Consider the following 25,068-nt stretch of genomic DNA (forward strand, 5'->3'; position numbering starts at 1 on the left):
AAAAAAAACTACTTTAATTTTTTTTTATTAATAACTTCAAACGTTTAAAGATGTTTTTTTTTTTTTTTTTTTTTTTTTTTTTTAGTTTCTCCAAGATATATACTTGTTGTCATATTTGGCAGTTTCTCCATGCAAATCCAAGATTTGTTTGATCTTCAACTCAACACCCAACTTGTCACTTGTTGCGGATTTGAAGTGCTTGAACACTTCGGCAGGAGTAGGTAAATAGGTTCTGTTTGAGCCATCTGTACCGGCGATGTATGCAGCAACTTCCTTATTTCTAGGTAAGCCAAAGTTCAATGGGTAGTCTTTGTAATCCAAGCCAAATCCCTCTTTGATCAATGGTGGAGAAGGCAACAACTTCAATGTGTCTCTGGTTTCAGTAAGAATATCGGAAACGTATTTTGGAGTAACAATACTAGGGTCATTCCATTTAGGGAAGAAAGGATCTTTAATCTTATCGACCAATTTGTGAATGACCCCCTTAGCAAAGTCATTCTCCTTTGGTGGCAACCTTTGAATGTTTGTGGCTGAAACCATTTCCAATGTGAATTGCTCCTTGATGGTGTTTTGTAAACCACGGTTCATCAATTCGAACCCAATAGCTAATGAAGTTCTTGGCTTTTGTAACAACTTTTCTAAAGTCTTTTTAGCAAATGGTGACGAGTCGCTATGTTCTTTAAAGAATTTTAAGACATCATTGATGTTTTCCTGCGAAAACGCTTTATTGTTCAATTCCAATTCATCTTCAGTCAAAAAGAATTTGTAGTCGGCGGGCAACTTCTTTTCGCTAAACTCATTCAAAATATCATTAACTTGTTGGAAATATTGAGTGTTTCCCGAAACTAACGAAATCTTGGAAACATCATCGATTTCCGGAGGTTGCAAATTGGCCAATCTAGTAATCAATTGAGGAATCTTTTCAGACTTGATATAATGAGTGGCAAAGCCAGAAAAGTATGCATCCAACCCAGACAAAATCGAACCAGTCAAGGCCGTGTAGTAGCCAATTTTGTCATCCAATCTTGGCAAAAAGAATGTCGTTCCCACATCAGGAAAAAAACCAATGTCCATCTCCGGCATGGCCAATCTGGTCTTTTCCGTGGCCACACGGAAGGGAGCGTGCACTGATAACCCAACACCACCCCCAAACGTAATTCCATCCATCAAGGAAATGTATGGTTTGGGCAAAGTGGAAATCAAGTAATCGAGGTTGTATTCCTTGTCAAAGAAATCAGCCCCGTACCCGGGATTGCCCTTGACAATTTGATTGGCACATTCAGCAACATCACCACCCGCACACAAGGCTTTAGGGGAGTTTGAGGTTAATATGATGACATTGTTTTGTGGTTCTTTTGCGTATTTCAACAAGTCTGGAGTAATCAAGTTGACCATTTCAGTGTTTAACGAGTTCAATTTCTTGACCCTGTTCAAAGTTATGATTCTGGCATGATTCTTGGTGGAATGCAAGACTACAGCATCGTCTGCTCCTGACGAGCCTGATGTCGAGTTGGTGGATAATTGAGACATTCTGATTTGATTAAAAAATGGAAACTTGATTGAAGTGGTTGCTATATGTAATTTGGAAAGTCTGAGTAATTGTGGAACTCTACTCATAAAACACCAATGGACTCAGTAATTGTTTGTTCTTTCTTTTTTATTTTATTTTATTTTTTTTATTGTGGAAAAGGATATAATTTTTATAGCGGAAATGCAAAAATCCTGGAGAGAAGGAACAAAAATCTCGCGCTCAACAAAAAGTGTGGAGAGAAGGGGGCGCGAGAATGAATTAATCCGCGGTTAACCGAAAGCGCTCAAAGGAAGTTCGATACAGGGTGGCAATGTCATAAAGGACATCACCACATGGTTTTAAAAGGTGTGTTTCAACTTCGAAAGAAGCTGCATCATGAATGTATCTGTAACTACTATCACTACAACACTATGGACTTTTTTCCCCCACAAAGGGCACACTATAACCTAGATATCGTCAGGCTGTAGCATATCATACTGAGCCAAAAGCAAGCATTCCTCTCTTTTGTCCTTTTCCTCTCCATTGTCCTTAATCATAGAACGAGCACCCGTACCGTGTTTTGGTATCTGATAGTGGTAAAGCTTCCCGGACTGGTAGGATGCTATGAAAATGAGGGGTCCATTGAACCCAATTGCCACCTTGTTATGCTTGTCTATACCAGCAGCCATCCGAGTATGTTCTGGGAGTCTTATATACGCAAAGGACCGTCTTGGTGGCTCCCAAATAAGATTGTCTAGATAGTCACGATACGGTATCTTGTTCAAAAATGAAGTTGTGTATGGGCTGTGCATGAATTTGCTCTTGGTTTTGCTAAACCATGACTTTTTGCGCTTGGTTTTAGCCTCTTCTTGGTCTTGGGATGGTGTGTTTAGCGACTTTGAGACTAACAAGTTTGCAAGACTTTCATTAAGCTCCTCCGATGAGGAACGATGGTTCTCGGTATCACTTTGGTCATCATAGTCACTAAAACTGTTTGGATTATCAGATTCGTGTCCATAATCGCCATTCGAACCCTCGTTGACGATCCCTTGTTTAATCAAGTTGAAAAAATGTATAGTATGGGATTCCGACCCGCAGCCCAAAAGAGTCTCATTGTGATTAAAACAGAGTGAATTTATCTTGGCAATATTATGACCTCGGCGTAAATTCTTAACCAGACTTAATGCCACTTTGCCATCCTCTGCTGTGGAAAGGTCAAAAACACGTACTATAGTCCCCTTGACCGAAGCACTGGCAATTTTGCCACCTTTCTGAGATATTGAAATCTTGTTGACTGCAGAATCGTGAGCTTTAAATATTGTTACGGGAGTCAAGTTGAGGGCATCATACACCATTAGCCAGCCTTCACTGTCATTTTGGATATCTTTGAGTGTTATGTTTGGGCCTGCAAGCACGTTTTCACTTTGTTTGACTTTTGGCGTCAATTCGATATAATCGTCAAGGCACGTTTGCTGAGGAGCCACGTCTGCATTTTTCCCAGCCGAGTGGGCAGATGCAATACTATCCCTTCTCTGTTTGCTAAAGATGCCATCATCTTGGATTGCACTTACAGGTATGCATAACCAAGATTTGTCATCAATACTCAAATCTCCAACAAAAGTGTCATCATTATTATTTGGACTTAACTTCAACACCGTGAGTAATTTGATACAGCTCAAGTCGTATATATGAAGCTCCCCATTCAGCAACACAACTACCAACCTCTTTCTATTCAACTTTACGTCAACTATACTTGACCCAAACTCCAAATCAACAATTTTGAGACCTTGTTTGAGATTAAATACTTTCAAAACCCGGCAATCATCAAATTCAGGAACAATGATTGTCAAACTAGTCGAGAATAGCATCTTCAACAACTTTGTGGGATATCTTTCGCTCTTGGAAGGATCTGGGGGTTGATTTTGCTCCACATTGTTTATTGAATTTGACAATGTTTTTCGAAGTTGAGTCTCTGAGGAGGAATATAATTGTCCAAAAGGTTCACAGTTGAATATCTTGTTGCCATGGTTAGTCGCTATAGAGACTAAAGAAAAATCAGGGTTGAAGGAAATGTCATTGATACGAGACATGGCAAGTTTGGAGATCGTTTTACCACACTCAAAAGGGGATTAAAACGGAGGATATAATATGGGAATTTTATGAAGTTGGTTTTCACGCGCGTTCTTCTTTTCTCAAGATGCGGAGTTTCCATCAAAGAATCCTCTACAGCGGTCGAAGACAAACTTGATAGTAGCCTATGTGTGTACTTCTAAACATATGAGCTTAATCACCAAGGATACAACTATATCTCTTCTCAAGGGCTATACACTCCACATATCCGATGCATACTTTTCTTCATTCCTCAACATCTATTCAAATGGAACACTTTTTCCTTCTCTACTCGTCAGCAACCTCCTCCAACAAGACTTTTCTCTTGCTCGTGCTAGCACCACTCGATCCATTTTCATGTGCCTCAGCACCAGTTGCAGTTTTCTCAGCACTAGTCAAAATCGGTTCCACATTATTATCATCATCACCTCCCTTTGCTGCCATCTTGGACTTCTTTGACTTTTTGGACTTTTTCTTCTTTGGTTCTTCCCATCCATATAGTGGCACAAAACTTTCAAAGAATCCGCAATCTTCAAACAAGTTGGGAAACAACCAAAATGGTTTGGGCAACGCCACCAACGAAATAACGTATATGATGAACCTCACAATTGCAGTGGCGAAAAGTAATCCAATCAAGCCCAATGCAGCCATGGACAAGTACCACACACCTCTTCTCATAAAGTTGGGCCATAATGGGAACAAAATAACGGCAAAGATACCAGCCACCGCTAATAGACTGTACAACAAGATGTATGGATTAGGTTTAGTGTATGTCCACCCGTAATAGAAATTAGGATCAACCACAGCCTTCTCTGATCTTCTCAATGTTGGTTTCTCGCGCTTGGGTTTCCATCCTTTCACAGCCTTCACCTCAGCATAATGCAACTTCTTGACGGGTATTATCATTTGATTTTGAATCAACAAGACAAAAATCTTTTGCACGTCCTCCACTGATGAGATTGGTGGGAGTCCGTTTCGGGGATTCTGCTGCTTGGAATTGTAGTCGTCGCTCAAGAGCGCCCTCTCAAACCGTTTATATCTAAAAAACTCAAGATCATTTTGGTTGTCCAATAATCCCACTCTCTGTTTCAAAATTGGATTTTGGAACAAGTAGTTTGCCACATTGATAGCAGCAGGTGATTTCTGAGCAGAGGTCTGAATCTGGACTTGCCCTGTAGAAGGTGTTGGACTAGACATGAGCTAGAAGCCTGAATATAATTTGACAGTGGATGGTGTTTTGCTACGTGTACAACAGGCAATTGTAAATCTTTTTTTTTTTTTTTTTTTTTTTTTTTTTTTTTTTTTTTTTTTTTTTTTTTTTNAGGCTATTTTTTATTTTTTTTTTTTTTTTTTTTTTTTTTTTTTTTTTTTACGTTTTTTTCGGAATTTTTTACGTTTATTAGTTTTGTCAAATTTGACAAGCTCACTTTGGAAACAGCTTTGAAACAAATGTGACCAGATGAGAGTAAGACTACGCCAACAACAACTAACTCAATTGTCCTTTATAAATTGTAAAAAAGCTATAGATTGTAATCAAATACTGCTGCTTAATTAGCTGCAGCTCCACCATTAAGTTCAATACTTCTCTTCTTCCTCAAAGACGCTTGATGTATAGCATCCTTTGACTTTACGGAGCTGACACTATTAGCAACATGCCCTCTATCATCCAAATCCACGGATCCGGCACTTTCAAACAACGACACGGTTCCTGCAAGCAAACCTAATGTTTCAAGAACCTGTGCAGGTTCAGTCAAATGAGCCGTGGCGACAGTCTTCTTGGACGCGGGCCCCACAGCAACTGGGAACACGCCATAAGTACCAAACTCATTTGTTGGTGCATTGTTCAATTTCCATTGATTCTCAATCTTGTGCAACGATTTGAACATATCCTCATCAGTCAAGTCATCACCTAAACATAATACAAAGTCTGGCAATTTTTCATGACACACTTCATCTTTTGACTCTTCTTCAAGTGATTGCTTTGTTCCGTGCGGGTGGGTAACAAGTCTTCTAACAATCTCACCCTTGTTCAAGAATTTAGGTCTCACTTCGATATTCGCCTTACCAGACATTACTTCCACGTCGTATTCAGTGGCAATTGTCTCATTAAGCTCATCGAGACATTTTTGCGCTTGGTATGCACCCAATTCTGGGTCGGCTCCCCTATAGTGCCATGTAAGTGCAACCTTTTTTATCTCAATGTTGGACCCTGGTGTTTGCTTTGTATATTCTTTAAACACATCCTCAACTTTTGACTGCCATGACATATCATATGCTTCAGCCAAGTTGACCCACTCCTTGGCTCCCAAGTCTTTGATGAAACAACCATGCTCAGCAGACAATCCGACATGCTTTTTGCCCATCCATTTCTCCAAAAATGCTTGGTCTCTTCCTGATATGATCCAGATTTGATTCTTTGGATCTGATGCTAAAATGTCCAATATACGATTCAACTTGTCTGAAGGGATAGCCGCTGCGGGATCTTTCACAATTGGAGTCAAGGTGCCATCGTAGTCAAACAAAAACAATCTTCGACTTGAATGAGTGTAATTTCTCAACAAAAGTGGACGATTCAAAGCCGGAGTGTAATGACTTGAATGAGTCACCACCGAATGATTGATTATATCACGAATGAAAGTTGACGTCCAGTTTTGAACTGTGTTCGATACAACCTTCTTGTACAAGTTACTCTCCAACACCCCCTTCTCCTCATTGGTAAAAGACAATGCATTATTGATTGTTCTTGATACACCCACAGAGTCCCAAGGATTGACCAAAATTGCCGAGTTCAAAACAGACGCAGTCCCCGTAAATTCAGACAAAATCAATGGCGAGTTATTGCTCTTTTGACAAATCACAAATTCAAAAGCCGTGGTGTTCATTCCATCTCTCACCGAAGTAATCAAACATAAATCTGCTACTCTTAACAATGCCAAATACTCCTCTTTTGGAACCCTCATTTGGTAATGCAACACCGGTGTATGATTCAAAGTGCCGTATCTGGAATTGATTTGATTTATCAATTCGGTTGCCTTTTGTTCCACATTTGCAGAATGGCTATATCCAGGGGTTGACACTTGGATCAAAACCACTTTTTCTCTCCATTCGGGATACATTTCCAAAAACATCAGGAACGCTTCGAGTTTTTGCACCACACCTCTCACCCTATCCAAACGATCTCTTCCAACAATGATCTTCTTCCCCTTGTACAAATTGCGGAGAGTTGCAACTTTTTCATCAATACCACTTGATTTGGAAAAGGCGTCCTGTTCGATCTTCAAGGTATCGATACCAATGGGTAAAGTCTCGACAGAAATTGTAGTTCCATACGCAAAAATTTGATTCTTGGTAACTTCACACCCCAAGAGTCTAGCGCAACAAGAGACAAAATGTCTTTGGAATGATTCTGATTGGAAACCAATTTTGTCAGCACCAAGTAAACCATCCAACAACTGACTTCTCTTGGAAAGACATCTAAAATACTCAGACGATGGGAAGGGAGTATGTAAGAAATGTCCGATATAAGCATCAGGGAATTCCATGCGTAGTAATTGAGGCAACAACAACAAGTAATAATCATGAATCCAAATGACATCACCCGGTTTATAAATCTGTTTAATCTTGTTGGCATAAGCTTCATTAAATTTCACATAATCGTGCCATGCTTGAATTTCATTCTTCCCATCGGAAGGGGTTCCCAGGAAGTAATGAAAAACGGGCCAAATTACACTCTCGGCATATTTTCTCCATCTCTCTTGATCACGTCTCAATAACCAGATGGGATGGATATTCTTTGACCCTATCGCCGTTTGAAGCTTCTTCTCGATTTCTTCCTTATCCTCATCATCAAGGTATAACGGATCATCCTCCAAATTTTCAGCGGTAACATTCACAGTGTTCTTGACCTTGTTCTTCAACTCACCGGTCCAAGCAATAACATGTGTTTCCCAATCAGTATGCTGTTGTAAAAAGCTCTGCGAGGAAAACAACGCCAGGCTTCCATGCACAATGTCCACATCCCAGTAGTAGCGATTGGTTTCGGGGTCGTAGTTACTCACAATCTGAGTTGGCAATGTCGTCAGCACATTCAAAATACGACCAGATAACTTAACCTTGTCGTTGTTGGCAAAATCTTTCGGAGATACCGCATGGGAGTTTGCCGGAGATACCTTCAATTGGCTCAATTCAGGCATTTCCGTAAAAGAAATAAAATAAATTGATGGTGTGAGTTAGTTCTTGTGGTGAATGCAGCAGTAGTGACGGACCTTTGACAAATTTCTGGTTCCTTATAGTTTTTAGCGGAAGAAAGGGAGCCGGTTGGTGGAGGTGTTGAAAACAAGAATGTCGCAAGTGTTTTCTTAGCAACGTTTACACCAGATTCTTTGTTAGATTGCGGTTGTTGAGAAAAAAAAAAACAAAAAAACGTTGCACAGAATTGAATTAAGATTAGTTCACGCAGGCAATACATCTTCTATCTTTTCCATACTATTCGAATGTATAGTTTCATTGTCAGGTAACTCTTCCAAGAGGAGAATTGAACTTATTTACTTTGTTGTAGTGAAGCAGCACATGTCGAAATAGGGCGGTGCCTGTCCCCTCGCTCAAAGGAGACTGACATGTTATGACTTTAAAATGGATATCACGATTTCGCCTACACAAGCAAAAGTAAACACACCATTAGAACAAGAGGCATAGTAAGAACAAGTCAAGCACTACGCAAAGAACTACATCGTGATGGAACATCTTCTCCACCAAAATATGTTTTATAGCAAAAGTTTCCAATTTTTTTTCCATTTCACAAAAAATTATCACAACAAAAAGGTAAACAAATGTATACACGTAACACAACGGACATGTAGTAAGAAAACGGTCTAATATCCATCAAATAGGTCCAACAAACGTTCATCTTTCCACATTAAACATCAACAACACAGGAACTCCTTTCTTCGCAATTAAGCTTCTTCATTACCACCGGCACCAGCCTCTGACTTCTTGTACTCTTCGTAAGCAGTCAAAGCGTCTTCAAAGTGGTTGTTGAACAACTCGTCATCGTCCAACAAGTCCAAGATTTCTTGGTTCTCCAAACCCAACATCATACCAGTAATCTTTCCTGCAGCTTCAGGCTCTTGTGCCTTTCCAGTAGCAACAATTCTTGGGTACAATTCTTCTCCCAAGATTCTCTTTTGTTGCTCTGGTGGAACACTGGAGATGATGGCAGCTAAATCCTTAGCTGGAACTTTAACACCAGCTTGCCCTGGGAAGGGTTGTGGCTGTTGTTGTTGTTGTTGTTGTTGCTGTTGCTGTTGAGCTCCTTGGTTTTGGAATTGAGGTGGAAGTCCGTAAACTGGGACTGGTTGCCCATTTGGTCCGGGTCTTGGCCATTGCTCAGGGAATGGTTGGCCTGGTTGACCTCTTCTCATCATCATTTGAGGGTTTGGTCCTGGGAATGGAGCATTACCTCTGCCACCTGGTGGGAAGAATCCTTGTTGTCCGTAGTACATTGGTGGCATAAATTGGCCTGGGAATCCACCAGCAGCGGCAGCGTTTTGCATTCTCATTTGGTTTCTTGCTTGGATTTGCTGTTCCAATTGAGAACGTCTAACATCCTTACGTTGAGCCAAAGCAACGTACAATGGCTTACCATTAACCATTCTTTGGTTCATCTCGGTGATTGCCTTTGTAGCTTCTTCTGGAGTGCTAAAGCAAACAAAACCAAAACCTTTGGACTTACCTGCATCGTCAACCATAACCTTGGCTGAAGTGATGGTTCCGAATGGTTTAAATTCTTCCTCCAATTGTTCTGAATCAATTTGATCATCCAAGTTCTTGATGAACAAGTTGACTCCTTGGTATTTAGACAATTTTTCCAATCTAATAGCTTCGTATTGCTTCTTCAATTCTTCAGTTCTTTCCCTCTTCTTTTGAGCTCTTCCAACATAGATTTTTTGGCCATTGATCTCCTTATCGTTCAAAGCTTCAACAGCTTCAACAGCGGATTTGTGGTCTTCGTAGTTGACAAAACCAAAGCCTTTCGATTTTCCATCTTGATCCTTTTCCAAGTAAATGGAAGTAATCTTTCCAAATGGAGCAAACAAGTCTTCAAATTCTTTTTCAGAAAAGCCCAAATCAATGTTCTTGACGTAAATGTTTGTATAATTAGCTTTCATCTCTTCAAACTTGGATTCACGGTCCTTCTTTGAGACGTGCTTACCAACGTAAACTTCACGGTCATTCAACAACATACCATTGACATTTTCGATGGCAGCTTCAGCGGCCTCGGCAGTTTCGTAATGAACGAAACCAAAACACTTGGATTGTCCCAAATCATCAGTGGCAACTTTACATGACAAGATTCTACCAAAGGCTGAGAAAGTATCGTGCAAGGCCTTGTTATCGATAGCTGGGTGCAAGTTCTTGATGAAAATGTTTCCATCTCCAGACCTTCTTGCTGATGGGTCTCTTTGGGACCACATGATACGACATGGTCTGCCCTCAATAAGACTGTAGTTCAATTCATCAATAGCCTTCTCACCATCTTCGAATTTGTGGTAGTTGACATAAGCATAACCCAAAGATTTCTTAGAAACAGCATCACGACAAACTCTAATAGAAGAAACTTGACCAATAGGTGAAAAAAGTTCGAAAAGTGTTGCCTCATTGACTGATGGGTTCAACTCTCCAACGTATAATGAAGCTGAGTTTTCAGCAACATTACCCAATTCACCTTGTTCTTCAGAAGAAGGTTCAACAGAAACACCCTCAGATTCGACACCTGGTTTTGAAGATGAAGAGTCGATGTTCAATTTCTCCAAGGACTCTTGAAGTTGGTTAGTCTCAGCAGCTGACATTATTGATGTGTGTAGATACGGTTAAGATGAACTGAAATAGATTAAGAATTGTGAAATGTCTAGGAATAAATTTTTCACAAATTTTTTTTTTTTTTTTTTCCTCTTCTTCTTCTTCTTCGCTATGGCACTTCGTCTGCGATCAATATTTATTTTTTAAGGAGACAAGGGAAGGCGATTTTGCAGTTTGTCACAATCTCACTTTTCTCTTTTGAGCTTATTACGTGAGTATGCACTTCTGGATAAATGTATGGAATATGAGAGCTGGTAGCCAGTGTTATAGTATCAGAGTACGGAGCTTAAGTTAGTAGATCTGTTCTTTTTGATACGCGATGGTGTGTGTGTGAGTGTGTGTCTCTCTCTCTCTCACTTATGTAATTAGTGTCATTCTACTGCTCACGTGCATAGAAGAGAAGACGAAACAAAAAAAAAAATTTTTTCTTCTTCTACTTCGTCTTCTACGTTATTGGACTATCGTACACTACCAGTATCTTACAGTTGCAAAAATAGACGTCCGCAATCTAAGCTACAATCTATTTGCCTCAAAAGCACAAATACCACAGGAACAGATTATATATATGAAATCTTTTATTAATCTAAACATGTCAAACACGAACTATTAATCACTCCTTGGCCTTTGATTTTAGCCTTTTGTACATTTCACTGATTTTACTACTGGGCACTTTGCTAGGCCAATATCTTCCCGCAAAGGACCAGAGACGCATTCTCAATTGATTTGGATCTTCACTGGTCTTGGAACTCTTTGCCTCAGATTCAATGTGATCACCAACATTCGTTAGCTCGTCTTTTAATACTTTCGCCCATTCGTGCTTCTCCAATCCCGAATTACCCCTTTGCAATTTTTGAAGCGATCCAAAGACAGGCTGTAATGCGGCTTTGCACACTTTTTGCGTTGCTTCATCCATGGGTTCATATTGTGACTCCTGTTTGTGATGCAAGCCTGGTAGTTGCCTAGCACCACCCGAGTCTCTTTCATGCTTGAGATTTGAATGACTGGATGGCTTTCTAGTTGCCGCATGTGTGCCATTATGCAGGTGTTGAGAGCTGGGTCTCTTGACCTTGGCAGGGCGGCTTGTGTCTGGAGTCTCGGATTTGACGCCTTTTCTGGATTTGGCGACAGATGAGTTGTCAGCTCTCTTCACCTTGCGTTTGGGTTCTGTAGAAGCAGGTTCAGATTCATTATCATCATGCAAAAGAGTGAAAAGATAATCCACTCGTCTACCTAGATGAACTGCGCCGGGAACTTTTTTCGAAACATCTTTGGCTTCACCATTCTTTGAAACAGGTGCAGAATCCAAATACAATTTGTTTTGTAACCCTAGCAAAGGATCGTCTCTAATTTGAACCCATGATCCATACCCAAACTTGTGCACACCTGCTAGCAACATAGCATCATCATTTGCCGTCCACTCGCAAGACCAGGACTGCACGGCCTTTGGGTGTCTCGGTAATTGAAGATCCAATGGATTGTCACCGGGTATGATTTTCGCAAGTGCTCTCATATCCACCGGTCTATTCAAGACAAGCTCAGCATTGATATTTTTAACACCCTGATACTCGAAAAGAACTGCCTTCTTTTCTTTCTTCTTTGCCACCCACAAAGCTGTTTGATTTTGGTCAGTATTGTTGGGGTCCTCTTTCTGCTCCTTGGCCCTTCTCTCCAATTCGGCAAGTGCTTGGGATCTCCTCGCTTCCTCTTCCTTGACTAAAGTCTTTGCGGTGTTGACTATCTCGTTGTAAGCATGCTTAATGTAAACTGGGTTCTTGTTACTGATGCTCCCCTCTTCAACCAATTGGTCCCATTTGCCAGTAAGGTCTCCCCATTTCAATATCGATCGATAGATGCCCCGAATCTCCTTCTCTGAAAGTTGATTGTCAGTAGCCCTCCTTCTCCCAGAAGACTTCAGATCATCTGCACTATCCTCAACGTCACTAGGCACCACCGATCCATTTTCAAACTTCCGTACAGCAGCCTTCCGCTTGGAATACAAGGCAATTTGTTGTTGCAAGTACTCCTCATCAGCCCTTTTCTTCTCCTCGTCCTTCAACTTGCTCAACTCATCTTGAGGTATGATGTCATCCCATTCGATATCGGCTTTGTAATCAGTAACTTCAAACTGTTTCAAAAACTCCTCCGAACCCAAGTTTGATTCACCCAAATCGGGTGTCGTGACATGATCCTCAGCATGGTTCAAAACATCGTCCAAGTTCAAGTTTTCCAATTTTTGCTGGTTGTCATTGTCCTTGAACATGGTACTTGCACCAAACTTCAAAATCTGAGATAGTTCACTTGTGGAAGGGTCCGTTTTGTTACCCTTCTTTGCATTTGGATCAGTAATACCCAAAGAAATAATAGCATACTCCAAAATCATTTTCTTCCTAGCTCTTTCCAAAATCTGTTCTTCAACTGTATCTTTACTAACAAATCGATAAACCAGAACATGGTTCTTTTGACCAATTCTGTGAGCTCTTGCCATGGCTTGTAGATCAGCTTGAGGGTTCCAATCTGAGTCAAATATAATCACAGTGTCCGCAGTCATCAAGTTAATACCTAGTCCTCCGGCTCTAGTTGACAACAAGAATGCAAAATCTTTCGAGTCGGGGGCGTTGAAATGATCAATTGAGATTCTTCTTTGCGCTGATGGAATACCTCCATCCAATCGTTGGAATTGATAACCTTTGATGGCCATGTAATCACCAAGAATATCCAACATCCTCACCATTTGCGAGAAAATAAGAACTCTGTGACCTTCTTTTTTCAATCTTGACAACAACTGCTCAAGCAAAACCATTTTTCCTGAGGACATGATCATACCCTTCAAGATGTTTTCTCTGGTATCGGATCCTGCGCGAGCAAGTACACGATCCTCTGCACCATCAAATAAGTAAGGATGGTTTGACGCCTTTTTCAATTCACTCATTACGTTCAACAAGGAGATTTGGGACCCACTATTACCAGCATTTAAGGCTGCATAATTCTTGGTGATGATGTTTTTGTAATATTCTGTTTGAATATCTGAAAGTTCGACACGTAGTATTCTCTCTGTCTTTGAAGGCAACGATGTTTCAACATCTTTTTTGAGTCGTCTCAAAATGTATGGGCTGATTTTTTTCTGTAAGTCCTTGATGTACAGCTCTTGCTCCTCGTCAGGGGTCTCAAAGTCAATCTCTTGCTCAATATCAAACTTGCCCGGCATCAAGAAATTGCATAATGCGGCCAATTCTTTCAAATTGTTTTGGAGTGGGGTTCCTGTAATCAAAAGTCTATTGGCACAACGGAAACTTTTCAATGATTCATACAAGGACGAATCAGCATTTTTTAAACGGTGTGCCTCATCCACAGCCAAAAACTGCCACTTGAGAGAACCCAACTCATTTCTATCCTTCAAGATATACTCATAAGTCGTCAACAAAACATTGAATTTTGGCTTGCCATTGGGTGTGTACCATTCATAATCTCTAATAGTTCTTCTAGCTTCACCATTACCCAAGTAATAAATACAATTGATATCAGGTGACCACTTTTCAAACGTCTCTTGCCAAGCAGGTATGGTTGACAATGGGACCACGACCAAATGAGGTCCATTTTGCCGCCTTGCGTAGATCAACCATGATAGAAAAGCAACGGTTTGAACGGTTTTTCCCAACCCCATCTCGTCTGCTAATATACCATTCTCATTTCTTGACCATAGGAACGCCATCCAATTGAGACCTGTTAGTTGGAAATCACGAAGTTCACCATTCTTGATGAAAACCGGTTGCTTCACCAACTTTTCGAATCTTGGCCTTTGTGACAATGGATAATTTGCCGAGAAATTGGGGAGAATTTTGGAGTTTAACCGTTGCTGATATTTGCCAACTTGCTCAGGAGCAATTTGCGCAATCTCTTCTGCATCTTCCCACGAACACTCGTCATAATACAATCTTCTCCATTTCACAAAGTATTCAAGCCTACTCTCTCCATCCTTTTCGATTCTCTGACTATCAACAATTCTCTCAACATGCACGTATTCGTCTTGTTCGTCTCTTCTTCGTTCTCTCTCAATGTCCATTGCTTCTATGTCCTCTTTTGTAGTTAATGGATCATTTCTGACTTCATTGTCGTATATTATGAATTGCTTGATGTAGTTGTCAACTTTCCTGAACCCTTTAAAGTCTTTCAAGTTGTTAAAAGTCTCCCAAGTGTTGTGTAAATGTGATGCATCAGTCCATTTGATTTTGAACAAGTAGTCTAATTTTGGTTCACTTGTCACTTCTAAATTGTCAGGGTTGGGTTTGTGATCCAAAACAAGGTCAATTCCGCGTTCATTTTCAGGAGCGATAGCTTGTTGGTAATAATAGTAGTCGTTTTCCTCATCGGCATCGTCGAAATCGCTCTCAATCAAATCAGCATCGTCATCCTCGTCAATGGCGTAATTAACTTGTTTATTATTTCTCGTGGAAAACCTTAATTCCTGTGGACTATAGGACTCATCCTGGGACGTAGCTTTCTGCTTCTTAGACTTTCTCCTCGAGCCAGGTGCTCTTTTCTTCTTTTGCTTTTTCTCCACTACAAAATCATCATCCTCAAAATCGTCACCCTCATCAACTTCGTCGTCATCGTCATCGCCAATCAAGTCATCATCGTAATCGTCCACCACCTTCTTGCGTTTCCTCGTCGTTGGACTTTCATCAGAGTCCGAGTCAGACTCTATGATGGATGGACCTTTCCTTTCTCGATGAGATCTTCTCAAACCGTAGAGTTCCGGGTTTTGAGAAGCTTCCTCCGGCACCAACAATTTCACCATTGCAATTTTGTCCGGTAGTGGAACAGTAGATTCAAAATTAGAAAAGAAGGGGACAAAGTGGTGCTTGCTGGGGTTATAACTTTCCAATAAGTGGCTAACACTCCTTCTCCCACAGCTTATTAATTACTATAAGCGTCACTTGAATTTGCAACCGAGATGGACTGTGGATATCCAAAATCTGATGAAAGTGATATATCAGTAAGTCAAGTTTCAACAACACAACCAAAAACTCAGGACAAAGCGTCTTGAAAGATTAGGAAATCGGTTAAAGTATGACCTGTTGGATCGAGTATTTCAGTGTTAAAAAAAAAACAGTTGGGCTACTGAATGGGGATCGTGTTGTAAGGTCAGATGTTTTTAGTTAGAAACTGAAAATGGGAAAAATTTATCCAACGACAACAAAAAAACTTTCAGCATTTTGAAGGAGAAAAAAAAACGTACTTTAGAAGGGGAACAGGGGGGTAGAGATTTGAGACGACTTCCAACTTACTCAGTTGCGTGATAGAGCAATCTACGATAAGTTTGACATAATCGAGATTATGAGTACTTTAAGAAATTGTTGCCTCGACATTAAAATCATTCAATTTGATTAATATGACAATATAAGCACTAGTTTAGTGTTGGCTGTATCAAGTTGTACCTTAATGTTGAGTATTTTACTACTCTGATCATTGCAGTCCAGCAAAACCAAATTTTGCAGCCATTACAACAGTTTATCATTATGGGAAAACAAGGATGAAACGGTTAATCAATAAGTGGCGGAACATTTTGCTCTTGATCATCAGGCTCAATTTGGTAATAAACGCAGTAGCGAATGAGCAAATTCGGCAATATCATGGTTTGCGGTCACTGCGGACAGCATTTTAGGCAGTCACGATCCAGCAACGATGGAGATAACAACTGTTTGCTCCAATAAATACAGCTTGATGCACAGCGGAAGTAAAATTGATGATGAAAGTTAGACTCTATTGGTCTTTCATCCAAAACGACTCCAAATTAATCGAAAAACAGTCACAGTGATAAGCACATTTAGACAACCTTTGAATTTAGACAAGTGTATTTGACAACCATACCGAAACAGCAACAAGCCAGCAATGTGCAAAGACAGCGTTGTTATTCTAGACAGTGTGGCCTCTGACTTCCCTTTGGTTTCAATTTACCTGGACAACATATTCAGATGTACTTTGATAAACTTGCAGCATGTGTTGCTGAAGGAAATAGAACACATGCATGGGGAACAGAAAATTTTTTTTTTCTTTTTTTCTTTTTGTCGACAAAAAATTTGTGGTGTAGAAAAACACAGAAATCAGTCACTGAATTTTTTTTTTTAAACGATAAGTTTGCAATTGTGCACGACCTGAAGAAGAGCACATAACAAATCTCTGTGTATGTATATGAGGTCTTCTTTATTGAAAATGATGGACTTATCAAAAATCCAATATGAGCACCCTAACTTGAGCACCATTGATAGCATAATGTGACCACCTCGAGTGAATATGCCACGACATAAATGGGTGTATAGGTTGACTGGTTTGTTGTTTTTGGTCACGATTGCAGTACCTTTTTTCAATCGATCCATCGCAAAGAGTTATACAACTAACCAAAATGCAAGGATTTCAGTATCTCGGTAGATTCAAAAGCCAGTATTGGTCTAAGCCATTCATTGTAGGTGTAGATAGACTCTCCAAAGTAGACAAATCAAAAAGACCAATGAGGGTTGTGTATTTACTAATCACGCGCTGTTTCAATTTTTCCCACGCCGCACCCAAAACTGTCTTCGCTTCAGGTTTGTAGGCACGACAATCATGCATAATTGTAGAAGTGGTAGCGAGATAAACAGAATTAAAAAAAATAGAAAATTTTTTTTTTATTTTTTTTTTTTTGGCTGCTCTGAAAAGTTCTTGAGACGCTTCTTAGTCCATACAACACCATCACCATCTTAAACAGCATGAGTTCCAAGGGTAAAGGAAAGAACAGCAAGGGGGAAACCAGTTCCAAGAATGAGAGAATTGCCATTATCTCAACCGACAGGTGTAAGCCAAAAAAGTGTAAACAGGAGTGCAGAAAGAGTTGTCCCGTTGTTAAGACAGGGAAGTTGTGTATTGAAGTTACCCCTGCTTCCAAAATTGCATTCATATCAGAGACTTTGTGTATTGGTTGTGGTATCTGTGTAAAGAAATGTCCTTTTGACGCAATCACCATTATCAACTTGCCAACCAACTTGGATGCTGAAACAACCCACAGATACTCAGCAAATTCTTTCAAGTTGCATAGGTTACCTACACCAAGACCCGGTCAGGTTTTGGGATTGGTTGGTACTAACGGTATTGGTAAATCTACTGCATTGAAGATTTTGGCTGGTAAACAAAAGCCTAACTTGGGTAGGTACGATGACCCACCTGATTGGGAAGAGATTTTGAGAAACTTTAGAGGTTCCGAGTTGCAAAACTACTTCACGAAAATATTGGAAGATGATATCAAGGCCATTATCAAGCCACAGTATGTTGACAACATTCCTCGTGCGTTGGCCAAATCGAAAGTGAAATCGGTGGGTGCTATTTTGGAATCAAAGAATGAGAGACCTGCCGACTTTGACTATGTATTGAAAGTATTGGAGTTGAAGCATGTCTTGGAAAGAGATGTTGAGAATTTGTCTGGTGGTGAGCTACAAAGATTCGCTCTAGGTATCACTTGTGTTCAAGATGCCAATGTCTATATGTTTGATGAGCCATCCTCCTATTTGGATGTCAAACAAAGATTGAGAGCTGCCGAAATTATCAGATCACTTTTAAGTGCCACAACTTACATCATCTGTGTGGAGCACGATTTGTCAGTGTTGGATTACTTGTCAGATTTCATTTGTATTCTTTACGGAGCCCCATCTGTTTATGGTGTTGTGACCTTGCCGTCATCTGTAAGAGAAGGTATTAATATTTTCTTGGACGGTCATATACCTACTGAAAACATGAGATTCAGGACTGAGTCATTACAATTCAGATTGGCTGATGCTGCTGACGACTTAATCTTGGACAAATCCAACTCATTGGAATACCCATCTATGAGCAAGACCCAGGGTGACTTCAAATTGGAAGTGGAGGCGGGTGATTTTACAAATTCTGAAATTTTGGTCATGATGGGAGAAAACGGTACAGGTAAGACCACGTTCTGTAAATTGTTGGCAGGTGCTATAGCTCCAGATGGAGGAAAAGAGATTCCTAAATTAAACGTTTCAATGAAACCACAAAAGATTGCACCAAAATTCACAGGAACTGTGAGACAGTTGTTCTTTAAAAAGATAAGGGCGTCCTTTTTGCATCCCCAATTCCAAACTGATGTTGTAAAACCATTGAAGATTGAGGATATCATTGACCAAGAAGTGCAAACTTTGTCAGGTGGTGAGTTGCAAAGAGTTGCTATAGTTTTGGCATTAGGTATACCCGCAGACCTTTATTTGATCGATGAGCCATCTGCTTATTTGGATTCCGAGCAGCGTATTATTTGCTCCAAAGTCATTAGAAGATTTATTTTGCATGCTAAAAAGACTGCTTTCATCGTTGAGCACGATTTCATCATGGCCACATACTTGGCTGATAGAGTTATTGTTTTCGAAGGTCAGCCATCCAGGCACGCGTTTGCAAGAGCTCCAGAATCGTTGTTGACTGGTTGTAATAGGTTTTTGAAGAATTTGAATGTCACATTTAGAAGAGATCCAAACTCGTACAGGCCAAGAATCAACAAGTTGGATTCACAAATGGATAAGGAACAGAAACAATCGGGCAATTACTTCTTTTTGGAGAATACTGAGTTGTAAGCAGTTTGCGAGGCTTGAAGAAGCGGAGATGCGGGAGTGGAGTGAACCGAGGCAAGTTAAATGAACCAGGCACTGTTGTAAACGTCTAAAAATAAGTTAGCCGTTACAGTGTCAAGATGGAAAGTCAATCTGAAAAGTCAATCATTCTTTGCAATGTGACTTCATCTGCGGCTTGTTGGTACCACGTAGGCACATTGCGCACAGACTATCACTCCCGCCCCCTTCCGCAGTGTCATGATTTAATAACTCTTTTAATATCACGTTTTATAGAATCCCTTGAAAAATTCAATGTAGAATAGTCGAACCCTAGCGAGTGTCAACTGATCCTACAGGATACGGTATGAACGAACGTAAGCTACGCTTACTCTAGATTGAAGCAGTGGATGCGGCATTGTTTTGAAGGGTGAGGCTTGACGAGATGATTGTCGATGGTACAAAGTGGCTTTTATGCAGTACAGCAATTGTAGCTCAGCTTTGTGTAAAAGATCTTTCTTTTTTTTTTTAGAGATCCTGTCAAACACGGGAAGAACTCGGAAAAATTCTTGGACTACAGCCCTTCTGCTCAAAGAATACATTTTTTTTTTAGTCCAACGCTGTAACTTCGAAACCAGTGCATTCACCAGCTACAGCAGAAGTTTTCTTAGCTCACTAACACGGTCAAAAGCTTTCACGTTATACAAATCGATGAAATAATATCTACGAAATCTAGGAAAAAAGCATGTTCACTCAACATTTGCATCTTGCATTATTCGACATTAAAATCAAATCGCATAATAAGAACTTGTATTTAATCAAAGGAAGTGAGTACGATGTTGAAAATTTGTTATTTGAAGGTAGTGTTAAGTTGTCGTTGAAAGAAGACATTCATATCAAGAAGATTAAGTTGGGTCTAGTTGGAGAGTTCTACTATGAATACTCACTGAAGGAAACACATGATCAGTATTTGGACCGTTTGTGTGTGTTGAAAGTTGATTGGGACAACCTACTCACTGATGATGAAGGGAAGATTAGATTTGGAAATTATGGTGATGGCACAATACCTATGTACAAGATGAAGAAGGGAAGCACTAGCGATAAGAGTTCAGTTCCTGGATCTGGAAGTAATTCTGGGACATCTACTCCCAGACCACAATATGGAAGAACCAAGTCATCGCCAATGTTGAATTCTGTCGGGAGCAAGGATCCTTCCAAGATTATTCAAATTCCTAAATCTGGTATCGACGGAACCCCCTTTAAGGAGCTCAAGAATGTTCCTGGTCATTCATTCCTATTACCCAAGGGAAACTATAGCTTACCATTCAAGGTATATCTACCTTCCAACATTGGCGAGACCGTCGAAGGGTTACCGATTGGAACTTTATTGTACAAAATGCAATGCTCCATTGAAAGAGGAAGGTTTGAAAAGTCACATCAAACAAGCAAGCACATCAGAATAGTGCGCACGTTGCATCCACGTAACATGAACTTGCTCGACTCGATTGATGTGGACAACACCTGGGTTGGCAAACTCCAATACCTTGTCAGCATGCCAAAGAAGGCTGTGGCAATAGGATCTACTGTGCCAATACACATCACAATAATTCCAATAGCCAAAGGTTTGAGCTTGAAGGCCATGAATGCATGCATCGTTGAACATTACCACATTCAAATTGGTGAGCAAAGGTCACCTGAATACGAAAGGTTGTGTGGAAAGCAAGAGCTCCCGATACCCAATAATGCAGACTTGGAATATGACAGATGGGTAATAAAGACGCATTACAAAGTCCCCGATCATTTAAGACAAATCTGTCAAACCTGTGACGTTAAAAATAGTATGATTGTTGTCAAACATAGATTGAGAGTGGCAATCCAGTTGAAAAATATGGCAGGCCATACCAGTGAGTTGAGAGCAAACTTGCCAGTTTGTGTGTACTTGAGTGCAAACATTGGACACGTTGTTGGGAGACATTATGATATAGACAACCATCATGGAACGTTTGTCTTGGACTACAAAAAGGAGGACGTGTTGTTTCACAAAAGAGACTCGGCACCGGCTACTCCCGCGGTATCTGATGATGAGTTTGAAAATGAATCAGAGGAGGAAACTGATGAAGATTTGGATAGAGAGGAGAGTGCACCTCCACTTTACGAAAAGCACGTGTTTGATAAGAAGTTTGACATGAACTTGCCTCAGACACCACTCGAGCAGCTCAGGTCACAAAGTGGCACACCACTTGGATCCGCCAATAACTCGACTACAAATCTAGATTCCTACTTTGACATGCCAATACAAAAGGCCTTTGAGCTCAATAAGAAGAAAATGGCAAGAAAGAACAAAAGTGTTGATTTTTCTCACATTCCGTCGTATTATGAGGCATTGGATGACGACGATGACGATGATAGTTATGTTCAAGATGGGTTCGCACCAAGCTATTCCGATGGCAGTGGAAGTGAAGATGCAAGATCAAGATCAGGGTCGTCGACGCCTAATCGGGTCATGTTCAATAACAGGCATAACTTGAGTACAGGCCATTTGAAGATTCCTTTGGGCAGCAACTCAACTTCGCACTCAAGATCCAGCTCTGGTATAAAATTGGATAAATTGGGGTCAGAATTTGGGTCACCTAAATTGACCAGTAAGTTGTTCAAAAGAAGAGAAAAGTGAGCAGTGACGTTGGGGGAGGCGGTCTAGCAAGTATGAGTGGTTGTACACTTTCAAATTATAGAATAGTTAATAGAGTTCATTGTTTGATTTTTGAGGTTGTCTCTACTATTTTGCATCCATAAAAGCAAATGCAACTGTACTTTGTACCCAGTAAAGGAGTCAGGCTCGAGTCTCTCTGTGAATGGCATGGACTACATTCGGCGCTTTGTCCTCCACAAATGCTATGACATCACTTTGGCTTAAGAAGGTTCTACATCACTCAGATGTTACTTACACATGACCCCAAAATAATTTGTCATTTTTCCACGACCATATCTTTGCTTTTCTAAGATTATAAATTTACAACGACTGACAAAAATTTTTGGAATTACTAATCTCACAACATCGTACCTCCTTGGATCTTACCCCCATCTGCTTTCACCACCGTTATCAATCGTATTGGAACGGTTCAGCAGCAGTGTGTCAGTAATATATCTTCACCGTTTTTTTTCTCAATATACAAGTTTATTGTTCCGTTAGTTCGTGCTCACAATAAATTTTCACCAAAAAGAATCGTAGGATAATACTAATCACATTCCATGTCATCAGTAGCAACAGCTCAAACCACTTCGAAAACCAATCAAGATGCCCAAGAGTATGTTGGACCTAACTTGAATGTCACCTTAACGTGTCCGGAATGCAAGATCTTTCCCCCGGACTTGATTGAGCGGTTCAGTGAAGGGGATATTGTGTGTGGTAGTTGCGGGTTGGTTTTGAGCGATAGAGTCGTTGACACTAGATCAGAATGGAGAACTTTCAGCAACGATGATCAGAATGGAGACGATCCATCTCGTGTAGGTGACGCAGGTAATCCGTTGTTGGACACTGAAGATTTGTCGACGATGATCTCGTATGTTCCTGATAGTTCGAAGGCCGGTAGAGAATTGAATAGAGCACAGTCTAAGTCATTGGTTGACAGAAAGGACAATGCTCTAGCTGCGGCATATGCCAAGATTTCGCAAATGTGTGAAGGGTACCAGTTGCCCAAGATTGTCCAAGACGCAGCTAAAGAGGTTTATAAAATGGTTTATGATGAGAAACGTTTACGGGGAAAATCACAGGAATCGATCATGGCTGCGTCTATACTTATTGGCTGTCGTAAAGCCAAAGTTGCTCGTACATTCAAAGAGATTTGGGCGTTGACCAATGTCCCCAAAAAGGAGATTGGCAAAGTCTTTCACATCATGAAGACTATTATACGTGAGAAGTATGAAGCCAACCCTCAATCCGCTGCATACTACAGCCAAGACAATATCCAAACTACTCAAACATCAGCTGAAGATTTGATTAGAAGGTTCTGTTCGCATCTAGGATTGAACTCTCAAGTCACCAACGGGGCGGAGTATATTGCAAGAAGAAGCAAAGAAGTGGGTGTATTGGCAGGTAGATCCCCTACTACAATCGCAGCTACTGTTATATACATGGCATCCATAGTGTTTGGTGTCGAGTTGCCACCATCAAGAATATCCGACAAGACCGGGGTCAGTGATGGTACCATCAAAACTTCTTACAAGTATTTGTATGAAGAAAAGGACAAATTGATGGATCCTTATTGGATTGAGAGCGGAAAGGTCAGCTTAGAGAACTTTCCAAAGGCATAGAAATGTATGTGTGTGTAGTTTTCAAAGTAGAGTGTGCACTATATTTAGTTCAAATCATCAGACTTTAAAATTTTTTTTTTTTATTTTTTTATTTTTTTCTTTTTTTTTTTCACTCTCCCTAGTTCATTCTGGCTTTCACTGTGAGGATGAACTTTATTCGAACTTTAGCCACTAGAACGGCAACAAAGTTTCAGGACGTGGTGATTATAGGAGGTGGACCTGCAGGACTTACTCTTTTGTCAGCATTGAAAACGTCGCCGAAACTAAAGCATTTGCAATGCACATTGATAGAAGGACAGTCATTAGATCCAGTACGAGAATTTGAAGTTAATCCGCCGGAAAACTACACCAACAAGATTGTTTCGTTAACTCCAAAGTCTGTTGAGTTTATGCAAAACCGAATTGGAAACTGGGAGTATGCTCATCAAGATCGAGTAAGAGATTACGACGGAATAATCGCCTACGACTCACAAGACGCCTCGGCACGAGTTGAATTTGACGTTACATCCATTGGCAGAGACACCCTTGCAACGATGTGCGAGGTTATCAACATCCAAAGTTCCTTGTTGAGGAAGTTGGAAGAGTTATCTGCAGAGCCAGCAAGCGGGATTGAAATTTTGGACTCGACCAAGGTTGTTGAAATCATTAACCCGTTGGAAAATGCGCAAGATTTGGACAACCATGATTTGAATCAGCCAGATTTGGCAATCGGAAACAAGGACTTGGACTGGCCAATTGTGAAATTATCCAATGGCGATACCATTCAAACAAGGCTATTAATCGGAGCTGATGGTTACAATTCCCCTGTTCGCAAGTATGCGCATATTGAGTCCAGAGGTTGGCAGTATAACAGATTTGGAGTTGTTGCATGTATAAAGCTACAATACGAAGATTTCAGATCTGTTGGATGGCAACGATTCCTCACAACTGGTCCTTTGGCAATCTTGCCATTAACGGAAGACAATGCCACGATTGTTTGGTCATCTACACCAGAACTCAGTAGTTTATTGTTGAAAGTGAATGAAGCTATTTTTCCTCATTTGGTGACGGCTGGGATGGTATTGGAAGAGGTGGATTTGAACTATATATATAGTGTATTGGAGGAAGATCCAAACGACTTTTCTGTCTTGAAGGATATCGAATGGAGGTTGTCCAAATATGACTCAAGAACATTGGAGGAAAATTATCCTTTACCAGTCCTCGAGCTTGTTCCCAATACTAGAGCTAGGTTCCCATTGAAAATGTCTCATGCCGATACATATGTTGCCCCCAGAGTCGCTTTAGTCGGTGATGCTGCTCACACGATTCATCCCCTTGCAGGCCAGGGATTAAACATGGGTCAGTCTGATGTAGCTGCCTTGGTGGAGGCATTGGAGCAGGGAGCCAGCAGGGGCATGGATTTGGGGTCTACGTTGGTGTTGGAACAGTACAATGCAAATGCTTGGCCCTCGAACCATGCCATGTTGGGTGCATGTGACAAGCTACACAAAATCTTTTCGACGGACTTTTACCCGCTCGTCCTTGCAAGGGGTATTGGTATGAAGGGTTTCAACATGTTTGGTAGTGTTAAGGATATCATGATGAAGTTAGTGAGTGGTAGGTAAAAGAATTCAGTAGTTAAAAGAGTCTGTAATCAAAAAAAAAAAAAAAAAAAAACCGTAAAATAGGAGAACTTTAATTTTTTCCCCTTTTCTTCCCTTC

At 40.5% G+C, this 25,068-nt stretch overlaps 9 protein-coding genes across 9 annotated transcripts; 4 read left to right on the plus strand and 5 right to left on the minus strand. All coding sequences in view use genetic code 12, as the record gives it.

Annotated features, from left to right (window-relative positions):
• Window positions 1-81: 81 nt before the first annotated feature.
• Window positions 82-3,879, minus strand: KGF57_000368 (mitochondrial 37S ribosomal mS47 domain-containing protein; the record flags this gene model as incomplete). The annotated part of the gene is made up of 3 exons (XM_051753121.1): window positions 82-1,609; window positions 2,009-3,545; window positions 3,840-3,879. 3 exons carry the CDS (start codon window positions 3,877-3,879, stop codon window positions 82-84), a joined length of 3,105 nt encoding a protein of 1,034 aa, XP_051611086.1.
• Window positions 3,880-3,907: 28 nt separating this feature from the next.
• Window positions 3,908-4,816, minus strand: SEC62 (Sec63 complex subunit; the record flags this gene model as incomplete). The annotated part of the gene is made up of 1 exon (XM_051753132.1): window positions 3,908-4,816. One exon carries the CDS (start codon window positions 4,814-4,816, stop codon window positions 3,908-3,910), a length of 909 nt encoding a protein of 302 aa, XP_051611087.1.
• Window positions 4,817-5,166: 350 nt separating this feature from the next.
• On the minus strand, window positions 5,167-7,812 carry TPS2 (trehalose-phosphatase; the record flags this gene model as incomplete). The annotated part of the gene is made up of 1 exon (XM_051753144.1): window positions 5,167-7,812. One exon carries the CDS (start codon window positions 7,810-7,812, stop codon window positions 5,167-5,169), a length of 2,646 nt encoding a protein of 881 aa, XP_051611088.1.
• Window positions 7,813-8,571: 759 nt separating this feature from the next.
• On the minus strand, window positions 8,572-10,467 carry KGF57_000371 (polyadenylate-binding protein; the record flags this gene model as incomplete). Its single annotated transcript, XM_051753155.1, has 1 exon — window positions 8,572-10,467. One exon carries the CDS (start codon window positions 10,465-10,467, stop codon window positions 8,572-8,574), a length of 1,896 nt encoding a protein of 631 aa, XP_051611089.1.
• A 620-nt stretch (window positions 10,468-11,087) lies between these two features.
• KGF57_000372 (chromatin-remodeling ATPase) lies at window positions 11,088-15,272 on the minus strand (the record flags this gene model as incomplete). Its single annotated transcript, XM_051753166.1, has 1 exon — window positions 11,088-15,272. The coding sequence occupies one exon, from the start codon at window positions 15,270-15,272 to the stop codon at window positions 11,088-11,090; it is 4,185 nt and encodes a 1,394-aa protein (XP_051611090.1).
• Window positions 15,273-17,220: 1,948 nt separating this feature from the next.
• RLI1 (Fe-S cluster-binding ribosome biosynthesis protein) lies at window positions 17,221-19,083 on the plus strand (the record flags this gene model as incomplete). The annotated part of the gene is made up of 1 exon (XM_051753177.1): window positions 17,221-19,083. The coding sequence occupies one exon, from the start codon at window positions 17,221-17,223 to the stop codon at window positions 19,081-19,083; it is 1,863 nt and encodes a 620-aa protein (XP_051611091.1).
• A 718-nt stretch (window positions 19,084-19,801) lies between these two features.
• KGF57_000374 (uncharacterized protein) lies at window positions 19,802-21,727 on the plus strand (the record flags this gene model as incomplete). Its single annotated transcript, XM_051753188.1, has 1 exon — window positions 19,802-21,727. The coding sequence occupies one exon, from the start codon at window positions 19,802-19,804 to the stop codon at window positions 21,725-21,727; it is 1,926 nt and encodes a 641-aa protein (XP_051611092.1).
• A 578-nt stretch (window positions 21,728-22,305) lies between these two features.
• On the plus strand, window positions 22,306-23,367 carry SUA71 (transcription factor TFIIB; the record flags this gene model as incomplete). The annotated part of the gene is made up of 1 exon (XM_051753199.1): window positions 22,306-23,367. One exon carries the CDS (start codon window positions 22,306-22,308, stop codon window positions 23,365-23,367), a length of 1,062 nt encoding a protein of 353 aa, XP_051611093.1.
• Window positions 23,368-23,513: 146 nt separating this feature from the next.
• COQ6 (putative N,N-dimethylaniline monooxygenase) lies at window positions 23,514-24,971 on the plus strand (the record flags this gene model as incomplete). Its single annotated transcript, XM_051753210.1, has 1 exon — window positions 23,514-24,971. The coding sequence occupies one exon, from the start codon at window positions 23,514-23,516 to the stop codon at window positions 24,969-24,971; it is 1,458 nt and encodes a 485-aa protein (XP_051611094.1).
• Window positions 24,972-25,068: the final 97 nt, after the last annotated feature.

The sequence above is a fragment of the Candida theae genome (genome assembly GCF_024610275.1).
Source record: "Candida theae strain CBS 12239 chromosome Unknown scaffold50, whole genome shotgun sequence".
Lineage (NCBI taxonomy): Eukaryota > Fungi > Ascomycota > Pichiomycetes > Serinales > Debaryomycetaceae > Lodderomyces > Lodderomyces theae.